The sequence below is a fragment of the Lynx rufus genome, unplaced genomic scaffold (genome assembly GCF_022079265.1).
Source record: "Lynx rufus isolate CCGP_SWC_20201006 ecotype Redwood Valley unplaced genomic scaffold, mLynRuf1.p SCAF_11, whole genome shotgun sequence".
In the NCBI taxonomy this organism is placed as follows: domain Eukaryota; kingdom Metazoa; phylum Chordata; class Mammalia; order Carnivora; family Felidae; genus Lynx; species Lynx rufus.
In genome coordinates this window covers 19,383,280-19,406,159 of record NW_025814825.1, presented here as the reverse complement: position 1 = coordinate 19,406,159, position 22,880 = coordinate 19,383,280, and the positions used below count along the sequence as shown (strand labels likewise).

The 22,880-nt window shown below is 45.0% G+C and overlaps 1 protein-coding gene across 1 annotated transcript in view; it reads left to right on the top strand.

Annotated features, from left to right (window-relative positions):
• Positions 1–22,880, top strand: part of POLR3A (RNA polymerase III subunit A) — a 51,716-nt gene that overhangs the window by 21,738 nt on the left and 7,098 nt on the right. Inside the window, exons 12-24 of the mRNA XM_047073028.1 lie at positions 942–1,011; positions 1,658–1,785; positions 2,115–2,253; positions 3,508–3,672; positions 6,988–7,160; positions 10,745–10,856; positions 12,820–12,938; positions 14,063–14,200; positions 16,013–16,183; positions 17,119–17,232; positions 21,665–21,751; positions 21,842–21,924; positions 22,499–22,669. Coding sequence (XP_046928984.1) covers positions 942–1,011; positions 1,658–1,785; positions 2,115–2,253; positions 3,508–3,672; positions 6,988–7,160; positions 10,745–10,856; positions 12,820–12,938; positions 14,063–14,200; positions 16,013–16,183; positions 17,119–17,232; positions 21,665–21,751; positions 21,842–21,924; positions 22,499–22,669 — 1,670 coding nt within the window. The remainder of the gene's footprint in view (positions 1–941; positions 1,012–1,657; positions 1,786–2,114; positions 2,254–3,507; positions 3,673–6,987; positions 7,161–10,744; positions 10,857–12,819; positions 12,939–14,062; positions 14,201–16,012; positions 16,184–17,118; positions 17,233–21,664; positions 21,752–21,841; positions 21,925–22,498; positions 22,670–22,880) is intronic.

Below are 22,880 nucleotides of genomic sequence, written 5' to 3'. Positions count from 1 at the left end.
TCGAGCCCCACGTCAGGCTCTGTGCTAACAGCTCAGAGCCTGGAGCCTGTTTCAGATTCTGTGTCTCCCTGTCTCTGACCTTCCCCTGTTCATGCTCTGCCTCTCTCTGTCTCAAAAGTAAATAAACGTTAAAAAAAAAAATTTAAAAAAAAGAAAACAAGCATGAACGATTACCTTCCAGCCCTCGTTGGAGGATCTTTGTTCTGTGAATGTTCACAATAAAGCAGGAACAGGTCTCTGCCTTGGAGGGCCTTTTACTCCAGGTGAGGTTGCCTAGACAACCCACAAATAACATGAGCATCTCATGATTTGAGCAAATTTACATGTCGCTTATTTCCCAACAACAACAACAAAACTTGAGCATATGCACTCTGATGCGCAGAATCTTTTTTAATTTGTTAATTATGCACTGGACAGCTAGCACCCCTTTTTGCTCAGTGTAGGCATTCATTAAATTTTCATTAAATTGTGTCATTAATTATCATTAGGACTCACTGTCTTCATTAAGAGTTCAACAGTTTTGCCCTCGTTGTGGAGAGGTATGAAATTGATTGACCTCAAAGAGAACAGTGCTATTTATCATTCATAGAAGTGAATTTTCTTTGGAGAAGTGAATTTATTAATAACTAGGAAGTCTTACACATACAGAGTTCTTACAGGGATCCAAAGCTTCACTCAGTATTTAGTGTTGGCAGGAACGTCTGACGTCAGTGTTGCAGGTATGTTTTGACTCCTCTTAACAGATGAAGGAGCAAGGAGCTGGTGACAGCTGGGATTGAGAGCCTTGGCTGCCATTTCTCAGCCCCACTTTTCTGCTCGCCTGCTCTTCTTTATTTATGTGTGACAATTCAGAGTCTTTGTGGTGCGGTTCTTTGGACTGCATCATGCAATCCAAAGAGTGTCCGAGAATGGCTAACATGTTGTGTTTGTTTTTCCTTTAGACGAAAGCAAATCTTGTAACACCAAGGAATGGAGAACCACTGATTGCTGCTATTCAGGACTTTCTAACAGGTGTGTTTATGAATTCACTTGAGAGGAGACTATGGAACACTAGGATTTTCATTCACAGTGATTCATGTAACAACTTGAGAAGCGATTTAATTTCATGTGTTTAATTCTGTTGTTTACTATGTTTGATTCTGAATCTGCTTGAGAGATTTTGGATTGGCTGGTTATTCATTGAATCAGTAAGCATTTGTTCAGCTCCTGACGTGCACTAGACAGTTTTCTAAGCACTGGAGATAGGACAGTGAGTCAAAGTCCCTTGTGGAGCTTAGATTCTAGTGGAAGAGGGAGCCAGCAAGCAGCTATAGGTTTTAACTCACTCCTTAGCAATATTCCAGATTCCTTTTAAAATCGAAACCTTTTGGGGCACCTGGGTGGCTCAGTCAGTTAGGCGTCTGACTTCGGCTCAGGTCATGATCTCACAGTTTGTGAGTTTGAGCCCCACGTCGGGTTCTGTACTGACAGCTCAGTGCCTGGAGCCTGCTTCAGATTGTGTCTCCCTCTCTCTCTCTCTGCCCCTTGCCCTGCTTGTGCCTCACCCCCCCAAAAAAATAAATAAACTTTTTTAAGGTAAAAAAAAATAAAATTGAAACCTTGTAATTGTCTCGCACATTCACTCCGTTTCTTTTTGTGGTGTTTGCAACATTCATAGGCGCCTATCTCCTCACTCTTAAGGACACTTTCTTTGACCGAGCCAAGGCCTGCCAAATCATTGCTTCAATATTAGTTGGCAAGGACGAGAAAATTAAAGTTCGCCTCCCACCACCTACAATATTAAAGGTTTGTGCTGGGAGCACCCGGGTGGCTCAGTCGGTTAAACATCTTACTCTTGGTTTCTGCTCGGGTCATGATCTCATAGTTTATGAGATCAAGCCCTGCCTCAGGCTCTGCACTGAGAGTGCAAAGCCTGCTTGGGATTCTTTCTCCCCTCTCTCTGTCCCTTCCCCATGTGTACGCATGCATTTTCTTTCTCTCTCTATGCAAATAACTATACATTTAAGACAGTAAAGCTTTGTGCAGGAGCCAGGCATGCCGGGTACAGGTTTGCATGTGAGTACTCTGCAGACCAGGCTCAGCCAGCTGACATTGTGACTTTCTTCCTCCTTCAGCCTGTCACCCTGTGGACAGGAAAGCAGATATTCAGTGTCATCCTCAGACCTAGTGATGACAATCCAGTAAGGGCCAATCTCCGAACCAAGGGAAAGCAGTACTGTGGCAAAGGAGAAGATCTCTGTGTCAACGATTCCTGTGAGTCAAAGCAGCGGGGTGGGAGCGGGCAGAAAGCAGGTGGCCAATGACTGCCTTCACTTAGCAAGCAAATGCAATGTTTCTCTTAGGCAGGAAGTTTATTCTTTAGGGAAGTGTAGTTGGTATGTCTCCTCAGCTGTGATTCCCCATTTCTCTAAAAAGTAGAGATCATGTAGATACATGATCCAGTGATTAGAATGTTCCTCTCTGGATGTGTTTTAGATGACTAGTGTCTGTAAATTAATGCAATTTCTTTTATTCTGCCCCCCCCCTTTTTGCCATAAGAAAGTATCTCATCATATGAGGCATGTCATTTATCATTTTATGTCCAAAAAATGTGTTCATTGTCTAAAAGTATAATGGGACTATTTTTCTATCGCCTCCTGGTCAACTTGTTTCTTATAACACGAAGATCAGGTGTAACCACAAGAGGATATAAATGTTAAACCATCTGAGTCATCCAGACTAATTCAACCCAAAGTATAGTCCACAGACCAGTGCCTTTCAGCCAGCGTTTCCTTTCTGACACGAGCTCCCTTGCTCACCCCAGACTGCTAACCAGCAGCTCCCCAGCAGGCTCCTCTGAATGGCACTGACTTTGAATGGGCTTTGCTAGCAAGGTCTTGTGACAAGAAATGGATCTCCAGGACTCTGTGCTGAAGAACTGAACCACAGAGTCTCTGAAGGTCAAGATTCCTGTTTTGTAATGAAGAGTAAATGTGTTGAAGGGCACCGATTTTTCTCAGGGTTAGAGCCTTTGCTTTGAAAACACACCTCTGGTCTTTCAGGTGTTTTGGCTTTCTTGTTTTAGATTGTGTTTTGTTTCATCTCCATGTAATTCCATTTTGTTGTATAGGCTCTTCATGGTGGTGTCATCAGTTTTCATCATCTTGGGGAATAACAAAGTGCTTTACAGTTTATGGAGTAGTTTGTGGCATGTGATTTCATCAGATGCTCACAACATCCCTGTGACACAGGATAAGTGCTCGGTGCTGTCACTTATAGTTCACAGTTGAAAATGAGGGTCCTGTAGTACTTTTCAGAGTTAGGACTGTAAGGTAAACCACTGGGCTTTTCATGCTTTTCAAAAGTCCCTAGATTTCTCTCTTTTTCCCCTCAAAAAATTTTGAGAGAATTTTGCTTTGCTTTGCTTTAATTTTCATAATGGGAGCATGCTTTCTCCACTGCCCCACGTTGGAACGAGGCTGAATAGTAAGTAATTATCCAAGTGCCCAATCTTTGCTGTCCTTGCAGACGTTACCATCCAGAACAGTGAGTTGATGAGCGGCAGCATGGACAAGGGAACGTTGGGATCAGGATCAAAGAACAATATTTTTTACATTTTGCTGCGAGACTGGGGGCAGAACGAAGCTGCCGATGCAATGTCACGGCTTGCCAGGCTGGCTCCTGTCTACCTCTGTGAGTATCTCCAGCGTCCTCGGCGTATGGTGGTGGTTGCTTGGGTTTCAGGGCTGTGCGTTAGTTTGTTCTTTTACCTTTGTTTCCTTCCCCCAGCCCCCACATGCCACACACATACCCGCACACAGGAAAGGAGACTTACTCCAGGCTGAATCATTTGGGACTTACAGAATGGGATGAGCTCAGTACTGACTTGCCTGGTTTCAGATTTGAACTTGCTCTTGAATTCTTGTCTCAAAATGCCCAGTAGCTCCGAGATGCCAGTCAGACAGGGTTGTTAGACAAGGGCCCTCCGCAGGCTGCTTCCAAGGTACCTGCGCTCCACCTATGGCCCTCTGGGCCCTCACAGCTCAGCTCTGCTGGGTTACTCTGTGTTTCCCTTCTCTCCTTGCACTGTTCTGTTTCCTTTGTTGGCCCATCTCTGAGCATGCCATACGTGCAGGTTTTTACGTGCCCAAAAACGTTTCCTTTCCACCCTTACACTTGATCGATTGTGTGGCTGGGTATAGAGCTCTGGATTGAATTTTATTTTTCGTCAGAATTTTGAAGGTACTGCTCTACTCTACAGAGTTGCCGTGAAAGTGTATTTCTATTCTTATTTTCAACTTTTGTATGTGTCTTCATTTTGGAAGCTTTGCAAATCCTCTTTGTTCTGGAAGTTCACACTGTAGACGCTTGGTATGAGTCTTTTTTTCATTCATTGTGTTGGGCACTCTGTAAGCTCTCTTAATCTGCCTCCGTGTGTCCTTTGGTTGTGGAAGTTTTGTTTTTGTTTGATAATTTTCTCACCTTAACTTTCTCTGTTCTTTTTGGAATTTTTGTTCATTTTGTAAGTAGAGCTTCTAGATTGACTCTATGATTTTTCTTACCTTCTTTTCTCTGTTCATTTCTTTGTTTCTGGATTCACTTTATCTTTTTTTTTTTTTTAATGTTTATTTATTTGGGTGGGGGAAGAGGCAGAGAGAGGGAGAAAGAGAATCCCAAGCAGGCTCCAGCACTGTCAGCAAAGAGCCCAGTAAGGGGGATTCAATCCCATGAACTGTGAGATCATGACCTGAGCTGAAAGCAAGAGTCAGGACATTTAACCAACTGAGCAAGCCAGGTGCCCCTCAGTTTAACTTTTAAAAATGATTTCCTAGAGGGGCACCTGGGTGGCTTAGTGAGTTAAGTAACCAACTTCAGCTCAGGTCATGATCTCACAGTTTGTGAGTTTGAGCCCCACATTGGGCTCTGCTGATAGCTCAGAGCCTGGAGCCTGCTTCGGATTCTGTGTCTCCCTCTCTCTCTGCCCCTCCCCTGCTCGTGTTCTGTTTTTCTCTCTCTCAAAAATAAATAAAAAACATTAAAAAAAAATTAGGGGGTGCCTGGGTGGCTGAGTCAGTTAAGTGGGCCAACTTCAGCTCAGGTCATGATCTCATGGTCCGTGAGTTCAAGCCCCACATTGGGCTCTGTGCTGACAGCTCAGATCCTGGAGCCTGCTTCAGATTCTGTGTCTCCCTCGCTCTCTGCCCCTCCCCCACTCACACCTCTCTCTCTCTCTTTCTCTCTCAAAAGTAAATACATAAATAAAAAATTAAAAGTGAGTTCCTCAGGGCACCTGGGTGGCTCAGTTGGTTATGCATCCAACTCTTGGTTTTGGTTCAGGTCATGATCTTACAGTTCATGAGTTCCCCCTGGGCTCTGTGCTGACATTGCAGAGCCTACTTGGGATTCTTCTCTCCTCCCCTCAGTTGCTCTCTGCCCCTCCCCCATTCATGCTTGCGCTCTCAAAAATAAAGTTAAAAAAAAAATTTAAGTGAATTCCTCTATTGATTTTTTTTTTTATTTTAACTATCATTTATTTCACTTCCAACTATATTTTCCATGTTTCTTATTTGCAGGTAGATTTTGATTTTTGGGTTTGTTTTTTTTTTTGTAGACTTCCTGTTCTTGATCTCCAGATACCTCTTCTCTATCAGAGACAATGTTTTTCATAGATTTATCTGCTCCCTGAATTTTCTCTTTAGTTTTGTTTTTCTGTGCATTTGTTGTCTTTAGTCTCTCATGTTGAAGACTTTCCTCAGGGGTCTGGTGGTCCCAGGGGCACCTGGTTGGCTCAGTTGGTTAAGCGTCAGACTTTGGCTCAGGTCATGATCTCACATTTTGTCAGTTCGAGCCCTGCGTTGGACTCTGTGCTGATAGCTCGGAGCTTGGAGCCTGCTTCAGATTGTGTCTCCTTCTCTCTGCTCCTCCCCCACTTGTGCTCTGTCTCTCTCTCTCTCTCTCTCAAAAACAAATAAACGTTATTTTTTTTTTTAATCTGGTGGTCCCTGGCTATCCATTCATATTTTGGGGAGTGAGACACCAAACACCGATTGGAAATGGATGGAGCCTGTTGGTTGATGGACTTCTCAGCCCCTTGATTGAGCTGCAAGAAAACATTTTCATTGAGGAACTACCAAATAGCCCTGTCAGTAATACTTTTCTCTAGGGAGGCTTGGTTTCTCCAGGGACATATCTTCCACTCTCAGTCTCCCACCCAAAGTTGAGACCTGCTTCTCAGGATTCTGGGATGTGGCCAGGGAAAGGGACTAAGGAATCACAGTCAAGGTATATACAGACCTCATGCCCTGCTTTACAGTCCTCCCTCTCTGTTTGCACTTAGGATCCCTCAGTCTAGAGCTCTCTAATTCCATATACTAGGACATAAAGTCTCACATTCCACAGGAAAATACTGGTTTTCCATCAGGTTTCCTTATCTCCAACACATACGTTGTCTCCAGCATCTGCAGAAGCTGGCAGTATAGTTTCTGAGCATTTCCAGACTCATGGGTCCTCATTTCCACAGCCACTCTTAGGTGTCCCTTCCCCACCCTGCTAAGCCAGGTGCCTCTCATCCACCCATTTTCTACATATGTTAGCGTTGGGATTATTGACCATGTGTAGTTCCCTCAAAGGTGGGGTTTTTCTGTGTTTGGGGAGGATTTCTGAAGAAGGAAGGGGGTGTGGGCAGAAAGGTATCTGAGATGATGTCTTAGAACAAGAAGTCAGATGGCTCGTTTTCCATTGCTGACTTTGTCCAGTTGCTTTTTGGTATTTAATATTGGTCTGCTGTATATTATAGTTAGTTGGGGACAGTACTTGCTCCCCACTGGGTTGTAATGTCTCTGACAGGATTCAGTGAGTCTTGGTCATTTTGATGTAACTCTCTACAGACTGATACATTTTTATTTAATTGGGTCATGATATATTCTCTCAAGGTATAAACTGGTTTGTATATAGTGGGTTGACTAACATCCATGGCACTCTCTGCTCTACCTGCCGACTATTCTGCAGCAAACCGTGGATTCTCCATCGGGATTGGTGACGTCACACCTGGTCAAGGGTTGCTAAAGGCCAAGTATGAGTTGCTGAATGCTGGCTATAAAAAATGTGATGAATACATTGAAGCCCTAAACACAGGAAAGCTGCAGCAGCAGCCTGGTTGCACCGCTGAGGAGACTCTAGAGGTGAGTCTGCTCCTCGGGTGGGTTAGCCACTTCATGCCCACAGGGCTGTGCTGCAAGCCTGAAGAGAAGGTAGCAGAAGGGAGGAGGAAGTAAAGGCAGTGCCTTTAGCCCCAGGTCAGCCCTGTGCGACATGTGTGTGTTCTCGTTTAACAAGGGGAGGGCCTTCAATCAGATCCTTTACATCCCTAGCAGCTTTCACGTTCTAGGTGGTGAAAACAGGGCCATCTGTTCACTTGACCACATGGGGCTGCTCTTGTTCCAGCATCACACTTAGGCCCCTTCTGTAACTGGTACTCACATGCTTGTGCCCTTTCTATTTCTAGCATCTTTGGAGTAGAGACTGGCAACCGCAGCTCTTTAAACGGATGGTCTTTGAAGGAGCACCTAGCTGGTTCAGTCGGTAGAGCGTGCAGCTCTTGATCTCAGGGTTGTAGGTTTGAGCCCCACATTGGATATAGAGATTACTTAAAAATCAAATCTTTAAAAAAATAAAACTCAATGGATGGTCTTCAAAAGAGACTTGGGCACAGAAGAGGGAAAATTCATATCACATGCTTATCTGCTTCCCCTGTCACATTAGAAACTAGGTTAGCTGAGAACGTGCCGAGCAAGGGTCAGAATCAGAAAGAGGACCAGCCTTTGGGAGCTCTGCATTCTCTCAGGCAGCCTGGGTCGGCAGTCTGACTGCACCAGGATTTCACCTGGCTTTCTTCTGTCTCCCCTGCAGCCCATGGCTCAGAGCTTTAACTCACCTAAGTGTGGAAAAATGGATAAGCAATAAGAAATTTTCTGATGACATGAATTTTTTGTGAAATAGGAAGAAAGCAGAGTTGTAGGCACCATTCACCATTAGCTCATTCTTAATCTCACTGAGTCTTTTAATTTATTTTTTTACTTTTTAAATCCCAGTTAGCTAGCATATAGTGTAGTAATGATTTCAGTCATAGAATTTAGTGATTCATCACTTACATGAAAACCCAGTGCTCATCCCAACAAGTACCCTCCTTAATGTTCATCACCCATTTAGCCCATCCCCCCACCCAATACCCCACCAGCAACCCTCAGTTTGTTCTCTGTATTTAAGTCTCTTATGGTTTGTCTCCCTCGCTCTACTTATCTTATTTTTGCTTCCCTTCGCCTATGTTTATCTGTTTTGTTTCTTAAATTCCAAATGAGTGACCTCATACGATTTTTATCTTTCTCTGACTTATTTCACTTAGCATAATACACTCGAGTTCCATCCACATTGTCGCAAATGGCAAAGATTTCATTCTTTTTGATTGCCAAGTAATTTTCCATCGTGTGTGTGTATGTGTGTGTGTGTGTGTACATACACACACATACATATACACCACATCTTTATCCAGTCATCAGTCGATGGACATTTGGGCTTTCCATACTTTGACTATTGTCAGTAGTGCTGCAATAAACATTGGGGTGCATGTGCCCCTTCGAATCAGCATTTTTGTATCCTTTGGATAAATACTTAGTAGTGCATTTGCTGGATTGTAGGGTAGTTCTATTTTTAATTTTTTAGGAACCTCCATACTGTTTTCCAGAGTGGCTGCACCAGTTTGCATTCCCATCAACAGTGCAAAAGCAGTTCCCCTTTCTCTGCATCCTCGCTAACATCTGTTGTTTCCCGAGTTGTTAATTTTAGCCATTCTGACAGGTGTGAGGTGGTATCTCATTGTGGTTTTGATTTGTATTTTCTTGATGATGAGTGATGTTGAGCTTCTTTTCATGTGTCTATTAGCTATCTTGATGTCTTCTTTGGAAAAGTGTCTATTCATTTCTTTTGCCCATTTCTTCACTGGATTATTTGTTTTTTGGTATTGAATTTGATAAGTTCTTTATAGATTTTGGATACTAACCCTTTATCTGGTATGCCATTTGGAAATAATAATCTCCCATTCCTTCAGTTGCCTTCAGTTGCCCATTCCTTCAGTTTTGCTGATTGTTTCCTTCACTGTGCAGAAGCTTTTTATCTTGATGAGGTCCCGGTAGTTCATTTTTGCTTTTGTTTACCTTGCCTTTATCAAGTAAGAAGTTGCTGCGGCTGAGGTCTTTTGCCTGTTTTCTCCTCTAGGATTTTGATGGCTTCTTGTCTTATTTTTAGGTCTTTCATCCATTTTGAGTTTGTTTTTGTGTATGGTAAGAAAGTAGTCTGCGTTCATTCTTCTGCATGTTGCTGTCCAGTGTTCCCAACACCATTTGTTGAAGAGATTGTCTTTATTCCATTGGATATTCTTTCCTGCTTTGTCGAAGATTAGTTGGCCATACATTTGTGGGTCCACGTCTGGGTTGTCTATTCTGTTCCATTGATCTATGTGTCTGTTTTTGTGCCAGTACCATATGATTACAGCTTTGTAATATAGTCTGAAGTCCGGAATTGTGATGCCCCCAGCTTTGGTTTTCTTTTTCAACATTACTTTTACTATTCGGGGTCTTTTCTGGTTCCATCAAATTTTAGAATTGTTTGTTCTAGCTCTGTGAAGAATGCTGGTGTTATTTTGATAGGAATTGCATTGAACATGTGGATTGCTTTGGATAGTATTGACAGTTTAACAATATTTGTTCTTCTGATCCATGAGCATGGAATGTTTTTCCAAAAAGGAAAATTGTCAGAATTGTCTTCTTCAATTTCTTTCATAAGTTTCCTATAGTTTTCAACGTATAGATCTTTCACTTCTTTGGTTAGGTTTATCCCTAGGTATTTTATGGGGTTTGGTGCAATTGCAATGAGAGCAAGTCCTCTTTCTGCTGCTTCATTATTGGTGTATAGAAATGCAACCAATTTCTGTAAATTGATTTTATATCCTGCGACTTTGCTGAATTCATGTTATCAGTTCTAGCAGTTTTTTGATTAATCTCTCTGAGTCTTGAGAGAGAGAGAGAAATGGATGTTCCTCACTGGCACTTACCTAGGAATTTACTTGAGGCTCCAGCAGCATTTGTTTTTAGTGGAACCATGACTCGTAACTGATTTAGCACCCTCTCTGTGAGCTGAGAAAGGACACCTTGTGGATGAGCTCATGGACTAGAATATTCCTGTAGAGTCACCTCATCACATGCTTAACTTGTGGGAATTCACATGTGTGCTTGGAAAGTAAAAATAAGAGGTAAATTTTAGAATTAGCATAAACAGTTTTCCATTACTACATACTACACGGTAGCTTCTGTTCCTAAGTGTATTTGGGCCTACGTGTGCATGTACAGTTGATATGTATACAGACATATTGTAGAGGATGCTATACACATGCTATATACTTTCTGCCTTAGGGGCCATTTAAAGGATTTTTCAAGACTTTGTTACTAATCATTTTTACCTTAAACACTGATTTGGAACCTTTCCTTCCTATGGAAGGTTAGGGTCTTTATAGATAAGGCATATTGATCTTCAAAAGCTCGAAACCCTTTCTTTATTGGAAATCTGACATCTGGCTTAAATTTTGTCAGATTTCATTAAATGTCAGGTTGAAAAAATAAATAAATAAAATTAAATAAAATAAATAAATAAATAAATGTCAGGTTGAATGTTGGTAATCAGCAGAGTCCTCATGCACCTCGCTTTTTCCCTCCAGGCTCTGATCCTGAAGGAGCTGTCTGTGATCCGCGACCACGCGGGCAGTGCCTGCCTCCGGGAACTGGATAAGAGCAATAGCCCACTCACCATGGCTCTGTGCGGCTCCAAAGGTGTGTGCTCCTCCACCAACTGCCCTCATTGCATTCTCTGTATGGGCTGACAGGTTTTCTCCCAGAAAATGCAGGAGTAATTTCAGACCGTTCATTTATAAGGGTATGTCTTGGGGCACCTGGGTGGGTCTGTTGGTTAAGTATCCGACTCTTGGTTTCAGCTGAAATCATGATCCTCGAGGTTTGTAAGTCAGAGCCCCGTGTCCGGCTCCATGCTCTTAGCACAGAGTCTGCCTGGGATTCTCTCTCTTTCCTCTCTCTCTACCCCTACCCCACTCGTATCCTCTGTCTCTCTCGAAAAATAAATATATGTATATTTAATATATAAATATGTACATATTAAAATATGTATATGAAGGCATATGTTTTTTTATTAAAGATTTTTTTTTTAATGTATATTTATTTTTGAGAGAGAGGGGACACAAAATCTGAAGCAGGCTCCAGGCTCTGAGCTGTCAGCACAGAGCCCGACATGGGACTCGAACCCATGAGCCGTGAGATCATGACCTGAGCTGAAGTTGGACGCTCAACCAACTGAGCCACTCAGGTGCCCCAGGGCATATCTTTTTAAATCATATGTATAGAAAGAGACTTAATTATTTACATCTTAGACATTTAACTCCTATTTTTTTTTTTATTTTTTTAAATTATTTTTTTTTTTTAATTTTTTTTTTTTTCAACGTTTTTTATTTATTTTTGGGACAGAGAGAGACAGAGCATGAACGGGGGAGGGGCAGAGAGAGAGGGAGACACAGAATCGGAAACAGGCTCCAGGCTCCGAGCCATCAGCCCAGAGCCTGACGCGGGGCTCGAACTCACGGACCGCGAGATCGTGACCTGGCTGAAGTCGGACGCCCAACCGACTGCGCCACCCAGGCGCCCCTAAATTATTTTTTTTAACGCTTATTATTGAGAGGCAGAGAGACACAGAGCGTGAGCAGGGGAGGGGTAGAGAGAGGGGGAGACACAGAATCCGAAGTAGGCTCCAGGCTCTGAGCTGTTAGCACAGAGCCCGACGCAGGGCTCAAACTCACAAACTGCGAGATCATGACCTGAGCCGAAGTCGGTCGCCCAACCAACTGAGCCACCCAGGCGCCCCCCTATTTTTTTTTAAATTTTTTTAACATTTACTTAATTTTTGAGAGACAGAGACAGAGCATTAGCAGGGGAGGGGCAGAGAGAGAGGGAGACACAGAATCCAAAGTAGGCTCCAGGCTCTGAGCCCACATCGAGCTCTGTGCTAACAGCTCAGAGCCTGGAGCCTGCTTCAGATTCTGTGTCTCCCTCTGTCTCTGACCCTCCCCCATTCATGCTCTGTCTCTCTCTGCCTCAAAAATAAATAGATGTTAAAAAAATAAAAATTAAAAAAATAATAAAAAATTCAAAAAGCTTTCTAAATTAATGTATTTAATGATATGGTAAATGCTTTAATTTCATAGTCGTCTAGGACCTAAAGCGTTAAGTTTCATGGTACTGCATTCAGATTCAAAACCTCCATGCTTCTATTTCTGTAAATTTTTTTGGCAGAATAAAGTCCAACTTTGCTGCTTCCCTCCTGCCCCCTGCAGTGTTCACCTTCCTGCTCCTGGTGAGCATACCCCCCACTTTCCCAATCCTGTGTCTTTGCTTCCCACTTTTCCACTTTCTTTGGAATTTCTCCCCTCATCCCTTCTTATATCCACATTGTAATGTCCTCCAGAAGTTCAGCCTGGTGGCAGACTCTTCCCTGCAAGTCTTTCCTCCAGCCCCAAAGTGCTTACACTCCCTGCTGAGCCCTGCAGCTCTCCCTCAGCTTTTCTTCTGTTGCTGAGGGCTCCACCCTGTATTATTCTCGTTTTGGCTCTTACTGTCTCTAGACCGTGAGCCTGCGCTGTCATATTCCTGTTTTATCCCACGGATCTTCTTGTGCTTCAATTAACGTGGTTCGGTAAACAAATGTTACATTCCTGACCTGTTTCCCCAGGTTCTTTCATTAACATATCACAGATGATTGCCTGTGTAGGACAGCAGGCCATCAGTGGCTCTCGAGTGCCAGATGGCTTTGAAAACAGGTCCTTGCCTCACTTTGAAAAACACTCAAAGGTAAGTAGTAGTGGTTAAGACAGAACTTTGGAGGGCAACCGTGGGGAGTGTGGAAGAGTATTGGGAGCCCTGTGCTGCCAGAGCTCCCAGAGGGGGCGTGTGTGGGCGGGCTCCTCTGGGGCCTTCCCTCTCCAACCCCTACAGAGTCGTGTGGGAGCCTTGTTAGATTTGCTGCTACCAAACTTGATCAATGCCCTCTTGTTTTCTCTCCAAGAGGGAGGATTTCAAGGTCCTTTCCAATAATCAAAATCTGTAGATACCTCACGTCTGATCAATGTGTGATTATGGGAACACTGACATCAAAGTATGGGGATTTTAAAATAGTGATAATATGAACCACACTAAAACGACCAGGAAAGTGCAGATTTTCCTCTCGACTTCTCAAACTCGGTTTTTAAATGACCTCTGGGTTTCAGTGGCGCTGGTGGTTTGGGCACTGGTATAAGCAGAAATAGACAAATCTGTGCTAGGCTTCTTCTGGGACTCAGGGACAGACAACTTTTAAGTCTAGGTGAGGAACTTAGAGTAGGTTTGGTCACTCAGGTTCTGGATTTGGAGTCAGCTCTTATTCCCATTAAAGCACAGATACTGCAGCTGCTCTTATCCCATGGGACTGTGGGGTTTCTGTCCAGCCACCCCCACCCCTCCCCCGGGGAGACAGGACTGCTGTACTGGGAATGTGTAGGTATTTTCTGTATCATACAGTCTGAGGAACATTTTAGGGACTCTGTCCAAGATCAGAATTCACTAGAAGTCAGAGAGCCAAGTGGTCACTGGAATGGTGCCCATCTGTGCACGTCAGGCTCAGAGTTCTAAGGGAGCCTGACAAATTTAAAGGGGAGGCTGGGGGCATTCAAACTGCTTGGTCCACTTGCCTGCCACTGGCACCAGCACCAGCACCTGCCCTGCCTGGGAGCTCACCCTCCTTGTCTCTGGGAAGGATGGTTTATGCCAAGTTCTTTCTCCTTTCAGAAAGGGCGTGTAAAGTCTGCCCCTTCATAAGCGTGCATTGGCCAGGTATTTATAGTCTAAAGGTGGGGCATTTTGCGATTTGAATGAGGTTTGAAGTTGTGGACCTTGAAGGTTTTTTGTCTGGCTTTTCTTTTTTCCCCACCTCTCTTTAGCTCCCAGCTGCCAAAGGCTTTGTGGCTAATAGCTTTTATTCCGGTTTGACACCGACCGAGTTTTTCTTCCACACAATGGCTGGCCGGGAAGGTCTAGTCGACACAGCCGTAAAGACTGCTGAAACGGGATACATGCAGGTAATTTGAAGAAATGTAGGCCATTAGCGGCAGAGCAGGACAGGGTTCCGAGGATTTTGACTGCTGAGTGTTTACATATTTTGTACATGAACTGTCACGTATCGAGTCTTAGTAATTGGGAAATGCGGGAGCCCTGGAAGTAAACAGCATAAAAAGGTAATATGTTCACTTCATCCCTTATGCCTTAAGTGATTCAGACCAGGCCAGGGCCACACTCACCAAAGCTGTACTGAGAACGTGGACTGGAAGTGTATCCAAGGACACGTTACTGAGCCTCACTGGGCCTCTGTTTCCTAATCCATGAAGATGTGGATGACAGTACCTACGTCCCAATGATTGAGAGGACTCTGCTTCTCACTTGGCAACTATTTATGTAGCCTCTTGTTTTTTAATTTTAACTGACTCCAAGAACTTACTCCGGTGCCTGCAGGAGGTCTTGGACACTTGGAGGGATGGCTCTCCATCATATGTGCAGCCCCAGGACAGTAGGCTCAGGGCGACAGGATGAAACTAGAGGGCTTCCTGTTCCCATGCTTCTCAGACCGCCATAAAAATATCCCTAATGGCAAACAAGTAAGAACACATCCCGACTTCATTCTTCCTTATATAAGACCACAAGCAGAGGATTTCATTTCATTCCCTGATTATCACTTTCTCCTCTGTCTTCCATGACCTGTGTTTGCTTTTATATTTTTTCAATGTTCCTGTCTCCTTATAACATCAGATAAAGTCAAATCTCCCAGTTGCTAGGCTGTGAACTTGCTGTGGCTTTGAGTCCCCTTTGTCCCCACTGTGGATCCCAGTTTAAGAAACACAGCCCTTTGCAGGCTGGGAAAGCAGAACTGATCAACCAGAGGTGTGAATAAGACAGGCAGAGCAAACAAGGTTGATGAAGGTGAGAGCAGACTGGAGTCCATAGAAATAGCTATTTCCATAAATATGTGTGTGTCCTCATCAATACTTCCCCTTTTCATCACGTTTTGATGGGAAATTGCCCTTCAGTTTTGGAGTGTGCTGCTTTTGTCAAAAACCCAACAGACTGTGAAATGCTTTTACCACTCTTGCCAGAATGTCTTTTGACTGTATTTTTTGACTTTACCTTTTTGAAGTAGAGAGTATGACTTTCCCAGAGCAGTGTGTTAACTTAGAACAAATTAGTTCTGGCACGAGGGATTTTTGTTTTGAGGTTGCCTGGAGGAAGATTTCTTTCTCTTTAATTCACTGCACCACCATCACACTGCTGGCTGGAGCATTCTACTGGTGGAAGGTTCTCCCTAAGCAGATGTGAGAAATGGCTGCTGCCTGCTGGTTCAGACACAATGCCATCCCTGTTCTCTTTTCTTCCCCCTGGGTCCCAGAAGGGGGTATGCACCTGAGATCCTCTGTAATTCATATTGAAGTCCACCCACAGGGGTCCTGGATTCAGTTGTGTTTAGAAATGTAAAGCTGTTGCATTAATTTATACCTTAGGGAGAAAGAGAGGGAAGGGGCAAAAGGGCCTAGGAAAACAGTTAGTGTTTACAGAATCCTTTGGGGGTGATGGGCCTTAAATTACATGTATTCAAAAACACACTAAAGCACTCGAGGTTGGGCATATTCTGAATCCCACTGCACAGGCTTACGGGTCACTTCTGGGCTTGCTGTTCCAAAGGGCCAGGGGACTTTTTTTTTAAGGGATTTCTAATAAAATATTTTAAATGATGAAAGTGCTGGTAACCTTGAAAGTTAGCATTGCAGATCTCATCCCCTGCACACGTGACTGGCCTTCTCAAAGCAGCTGAGCGTTTGTTTCCTCTCCTCCTCTTCCTTCAGAGAAGGCTTGTCAAGTCCCTTGAAGATCTTTGCTCACAATACGATCTGACAGTCCGAAGCTCTACGGGTGATATTATCCAGTTCATTTACGGGGGAGATGGCTTGGATCCTGCAGCTATGGAGGGAAAAGATGAACCTTTAGAGTTCAAAAGGGTTCTGGACAACATCAAAGTAAGATTTAGCATTATATCTGGGGTTAGAGTGTTTCCAAGGACGTGTGTTTACAATGGAGGCATCCTTTGGAGTATCACACACAGTTAATACTCGAGTTATATCTATCCAGCCACCGGTAGTATTTTTCGTCTTGTGTTACCCTGCATAATTTCCCCAAATTTGAAGGAAAAATATTTTTTCAATTTCAAAGTCTAGTATTGGTAGTAATACAATGCCAACAGAAGAGGGCTTTGGTTTCTATCTAGTGAAGCATGTTACCAGCCAGTGTTAAAAGTCGTGGGTGTTGAGAAGCAAGCTTTAAGCTTTTACTAAAGCACATGCTTTAACTAGGGGTATATTTTAAAAAACCTTTTTGAAAGGTAGTTTGACAATACTAATCTGAATTTATATGTAGGTGTCTTTTGACCCAGCAATTCCACTTATAGGAATTTGCCCAACAGAAATGACTTAAATGTACCAAAAATGTTTTTCTAGCACCTTTTGCCCATATATTAGGGTAATATGCAGCCTTTAAAACTTTGGGGGACTCCCGTGAGCTTTGGGGTAGGGGAGTAGTTTCACTCCTGAAATGTTTAGGGTTTTTTTGTTTTTTGGGTTTTTTTTTTTATTTTTTTTTATTTTTTATTTTTTTATTTTTTTAAAAAAACAGCGATATATAATTTCAATGCAAATCTGGGATGGGGTGAAGGTTGAGAAGTAATGGAACGGTACCCACTGAATCACCCACACTCACTCTTTATGTGAGATGGAGTGGGTTTATCCTGTCTTCAGAATATAAAATATGCTTTGAAAGAAAAATCATAGATTGGTGAGAAAAAATCATGCTCACTCTGAGAAAAGTCATTTTGTCTCTTGTAAATTCTTTCATTTAATCCTGCGCCCACCCTCAGTCACCCCCGTACACATCACACTATTTCCTTTTGATACTTGAGGCAGTCTTCCCGTGTCAGAGCGAGCCTGCGCTGAGTAAAAATGAGCTGGTCCTGACCACGGAGTCAATCATGAAGAAGACGGAGTTCCTCTGCTGCCAGGACAGCTTCCTACAGGTGAGCTCTGTACTGGTGGGAGCACCCAGCTTGGCCATCAGCAAGAGATTATTGCCCGGTGCCGGCAGATGGTTTTTATAAGCGAGGGGCAGGGGCTGTGGGGTGGAGTGTGTTAAAAGTGTTTTCTTTGTTAAAAATTTCAGGAATGGCCCAGGCAAACTCTCAGCAGCCGACATGAAGAATTCGTGTCATGTCCTTCTTAGTGTCTGTCTCTCACGCAGGTGTCACCCTGCTAGAAGAAAAATACTTCTTTTAGAGAACTATTGTTTTTTGTTGTTGTTCTTGTTTTTTAACCTTGTCCCCCTATCAACCCCTTTACCTGCTGTCTCATCTTGCAGACCAGCTCTTCCCACAGTCATTGCGAATCCTGGTAACTTAAGACTTCTTTTTTTTTTTTTAATTTTTATGTTTATTTATTTTTGAGAAATAGACAGAGCATGAACAGGGGAGGGGCAGAGAGAGAGGGAGACATAGAATCCGAATAGGCTCCAGGCTCTGAGCTGTCAGCACTGAGCCCGACTTGGGGTTCGAACTCACAAACCGTGAGATCGTGACCTGAGCTGAAGTCAGAAGCTTAACCAACTGAGCTACCCAAGACTTCCATTTTTAAGTAATCTCTACACCCGACACAAGGCTTGAACCCACACCCTGGATGTCAAGAGTCTCACGCTCTACTGCCTTAACCAGCCAGACACACCTGGTGGTGGTGGTATAAATTGCTCTTCCTGTTACCATAGTGTGGATCAGTAGTTCATGGAGTCAGCCAGGCTCCTTTTTCCAGAGAGCTGTTACCTTGATAACCTCTTAGGGCTTTGTTAGTTTATTGTTTTTTTGTTTTTTTTAATTTCACTGACCTGCTGGAGCAGCTCCTTCCTGTTTATTATCACGGTTATGATCAAAAGCAGAGGGATACAGAAGCCAGTAAATGGTTGCCTTTGTGTGCCAATGGGTGATTCAAATGCAGCACAAAATTGGCAGGAATCTATCCCTTTCAGTATATCAAAAATGACAACAGTCATGTGAAACTGAAAGAGTATTCTAGTCAAGTATGCCCTTGATTCTTTCTTTTCCTATGTTGAGGTGTGAAAGGCGAAAAAAAGACTTCCAGATTTCAATAAGTTTAAATCCAGAGTATGGTTGGTCTGGGTGCCTTTGTTTGTGGTTTTTCCCAAATTTTCATTTTTTTTTTTTTTAACAAATTAGAATTGTGATTTGGTGTTTATGCATGATTATATTATATTCACCTATTTACTATTCTGTTTATCCTCAAAGACCTTAACTGAGACAGGCTATGAGAAGTACAACGAGGTAACGTGCTGAGCATGCTGGGAGTGCTAAGCTTAAGGGGTGAACTTGGCAGCAGTCCGGCTGTTTGCCCGCCCCGGCGAGCTTCCGCCTCACTCCCGGCACAATCGGCTTCCCTGCTCATCACTCTGGCTCCCTTCTTGCCTTTTGCAGGGTTTACGGGTGCCTCCCTGACCAGGAGTGTGTGCGTTTTCAGTGAGCACTCCTAGCCCTCAATATGTCACACGCCCTGCAGATCCCGGGGACACCCAGATGACTGTGTCCTTGCCCTCTGCGGGCTGACGGTCTAATGAGCTCAGGTCCAAAATCCACTGGCCGGAACCCGATTTATCTGAGGCCACGGAGGCCACTCCTGAGTGGCACGGAGCCCTGGCCGCCCCAGAGGCTGCTGCCGGTGCCCACAGTTGTGCTGCGGAGGGTGTGAAGACGTAACTGCCGCTTAACTGTGTGATTAATTGCCTGCCAGTTGCCATGTTGTGAGTTCTCTTTTAGTATGCATGGGTTCATTCAGTTGAGTTCTTAGTAGCTTATTTCAGTTTTCATTTCTACAAAATGAGCCTTTTTTTTTTTTAAACCTAACTTTCAGAATATCTGCCCTAATTTTTGTGTAAGGAAAGTCATTCCTTTCAGCAAAGCCGCTGGGAGCAATGTCCATTTGGGTGGTAGCTGAAAGACTCATCTCCAGTGCCTAAGCTGAGCAATGGTTGTAGGTGTGTGTTCTTTTACTCCTTCTGCGCGCAGAGTTCCTCACAGGTGAAAGTCCACAGGTCTGCTCAGCCTTGGGCTCTCCTCCGGTTTCGCTGTGCCGGCAGGTGGGGCAGCCTTTAACAGCTGGCGCGAGATGACCACACCTGGACCGAGAGGGCTTTCAGGAGCTCCCCCTGAGGGCACACAAGCACAGCTAGACGAGTAGGCTGGGGGGAGGAAATCACCAACGTGAGAGAGGCTCTTCACGCTGAATGGCGTAGCAGGAAGACGAGGCCATAGCACATACTCGTGCCTTTGCACGCTCCTGCCGTCGAGCAGAGCCATGCCAGGAGAGACGGTTCCAGTGCCCTCTCCGGTCTGGTTCCCTGCTCTGGTTTGCAGGAGCTGACTGTCTAAAGTGTAGTCTCAAACTCCCAGTTAGTGAGTAAATGTGGAGAGCTTTTTAAAGAGTTACTTAAAATTTTTTTAAGTTCTTATAAATTGATAAAAGTCCTTTCTGAGTAGAATGACGATGGGGCACAGTACCCCTTGTGTATTCCACGCTTGGTCGAGGAGAAGGAAGAGAGTTGGCGCACAGGAGCAGTCGTCCTGAGGAAGCTGCATTCGTGAATGGGGGGCAGCCAGAGGGCGGTGGATCTCTGGTAGCCCCTTGGTTAGCTGGGCTCCCAGTGGGCAGAGGTGGCACTGCAGAAACCGCTGGCCCAAGACCAGTCTTCAGAGAAAGCATCTGACTTCAGGGACAGGCCTGTTGCCTTGGCCAAGCCCATGACCTCCCAGAGCCCCTCGGGGCCCTCCACTCTAGCCTGTTAGGGTTAATGTCGTACCACCTCACGGGGAGGTCTCAACCCCTGGGCAGCTGCTGACCAAGAAGGGCCCATGAGCCATGGACTGTGTGGATATAACCTAAGGCTATTTAAACATAACAACAGTAAGTGTTAGGGGATTTTTGCTTAGAAAAGAAATGGCCAGGTGGTCTGTGGGAAGCTAAAGAGATTAATTTTTGCAAGGTTATGATAAAACTGGGCTCTAGTAAGTGTTAAGCTCTCTGTGGGTGCCCATAGGATTTTATCTTTGCAGAAGTAGGCTTCTGGTTCCATCTGCTTTAAAATACTTGTTTCAGACAAAACGTTAGACATTTTCAGCTATGTGATACAGACTGAGTAGACTTTGGGTAGGACATACTGGTCTCTCCTTAGGGTCTCTCAGCCCGCCTTATAATCAAGAAACAAGACTTCTTGAAGCTTTGCGGCCACCGCAATATGCAGTCCACCCTCGGGCTGTCCATGTGTGTGGGTCTGTCCTCTGCCAGCCACACAGAGCAGCTGGGTGCCTGCACTGACATTCAAGAGTGACATTTAAGCTCACTGCCACCGTTACTTGTCCACGATCAGTGAGGGAAATTACATTTCTAGGAGGGCTGCTGAGGGAAGTGCAGTCTGTCTACTCTCCCATATTCTCAAGAACGCCCCTGGATCAAACTAGAGCAGCTAATCACCAGCCCCCATGCCTGCATCGCAGCAGCCTCTAAAGGATGGCTGCTGCATGGCGTGTGCCATCAACTCACCTGGGACCTGCCCTAAGAGTCAGCACTTGACGTGTGAGCGCCTGGGAGCCGGACTTTGATGGGTGTAGCTCACTAAAGCTCACCACCCCTCTGTAAGTCCTCCTTGAGTGCTGGCCAGTCCTGCTTCCAGGAGTGACTACAGGGTGGATTTATTTCAGAGATACACCATAAATTGCAGAACAGATGGGTCTTCCCCTTTGAACGGTTGCCAGAAAAGTTAGGCCTGTGGCCGATAGCCCTGCCCTGTGCCTCCTCCACATGATGTCCTTGTCGCCTTCTTCCTTGCTCCATGTAGATCTCATCCAGGGCTTTGAGTACTATTCTGAAATACAGAGGGGACAACAAATACCCAGATGTTTCATTTCCAACTTTGCTTTCCAGAAATCCTTACAAAGTCCTAATTGTTGGGAAGGGAAAGTGACCCCGGGTGGGGGAGATGCAGAGGTGAGGGTCAGAGAGAGAAAGAGAGGCAGGGATTTGGGAGTGTTTTCTTTGAAATGGAGGCAGGCTGAAACCACGTGTTTGTGATGTATATACAGCCTCTACAAAGCTATGCATTAGCTGCTACTTAAATTGATCATAAGTTCAGAAGAAAGCCTCAGAGTAAGTCTCCTTAGAGACTACAGGTTTGTTCTAGCCGTGCTGAGCTGTGTGAGTGCAGGTGATGGGAGAGCAGAGGAGAAGGCGACAGCGTGGGACGCGCTCCCCGTGCCAGGGTCTCGTGGAGCAGGCGCAGGGGGCGGAGCTAGCCATCACGAAATCAGTGGACACCTGACATTATTGACGTTTGTAAAACAAACTGCCATCTAGGTTCCCGAGAAATACACAACTGATGCTTGCTGTGTAATCTTTCAGGAAATAAAAAAATTCATTAAGGGTGTTTCTGAGAAGATCAAGAAAACCAGAGACAAATACGGCATCAACGATAACGGCACAACAGAGGTAACGGGCGGCCTTCCCCGACCGGCTCAGGCACCCTCGTGGGCTCAGGTGCCACCAGCCTGACCCTGCACTCGGCTTCTGTCCTTCCAGCCCCGGGTGTTGTACCAGTTGGACCGGATCACCCCCACCCAGATTGAGAAGTTCCTGGAGACCTGCAGGGACAAGTACATGAGGTACGCATGCTAGTTTTCTCAGACTGCCAGGCAGTTGCATGGGCCTCCTGTCCTTCCTGTCTCCCCAGTGGAGCAAAATCCTGCGTCAGCACCACTTCCTGACTGTCAGCATCTGAGCAGGTTCTGTCCCCTCATCTCTTAGGGGCTCCGGTGGGGAGGTAGGCTGGATGCTGCAGGCGGTGGAAATAATCTCAAAGACGTTTCTGAGTGTCCTCTCCCTGTGGAGTAACTATCGATATGTTTGGCGGGTACCAGCTGCTCTGTCCACCGTCGGCACCATGTGTCAGCAGGGCTCTTGGATCTTCTGCGGGCAGTTGATGTTTGGGCCCACTCACCACATGCTGACCACAAGTAGCCAGCGGTCACTTCCGTTATCAGAGCCCCCCTGACTGTCGTACCCCTTCCCCGCCTCCATCTGCACCTCCTGCCGACCTGTTGCAAGCACAGCCCAGCTCGTAGCGTATTCGCTCCTGACCCTGATGACACCTGCGTTCTTGTCTGTGGAGGGAGGAGAGAAGCGGAGCCTCCTCCCAGCAGTTTTGCTGGGCTTTTCTTCCATACCCTTCCCTTCTAGGGCACAGATGGAGCCGGGTTCTGCGGTGGGTGCACTCTGTGCCCAGAGCATTGGTGAACCAGGCACCCAGATGACCCTGAAGACTTTCCACTTTGCGGGCGTGGCCTCCATGAACATCACCCTGGGTGTGCCCCGGATCAAAGAGATCATCAACGCTTCCAAGGCCATCAGGTGCCCGCCCTCCGTTTCCCTTTTGTTCTCCTGCTGCCTGTCACACATTCTCTTATCACGTGTGATACTCTGATGGGCAGTGTGGTAAACTCTGGTGATAGGCTTGTGTTAATCAGATCTGGGGTTTTAAAAGACCCGCTTGAGAAAAGTCAAAATTAGATACAGTGAAAACTAAGGCAGTGGTTGCTTATGGCCACAAGTCACGTGAAAG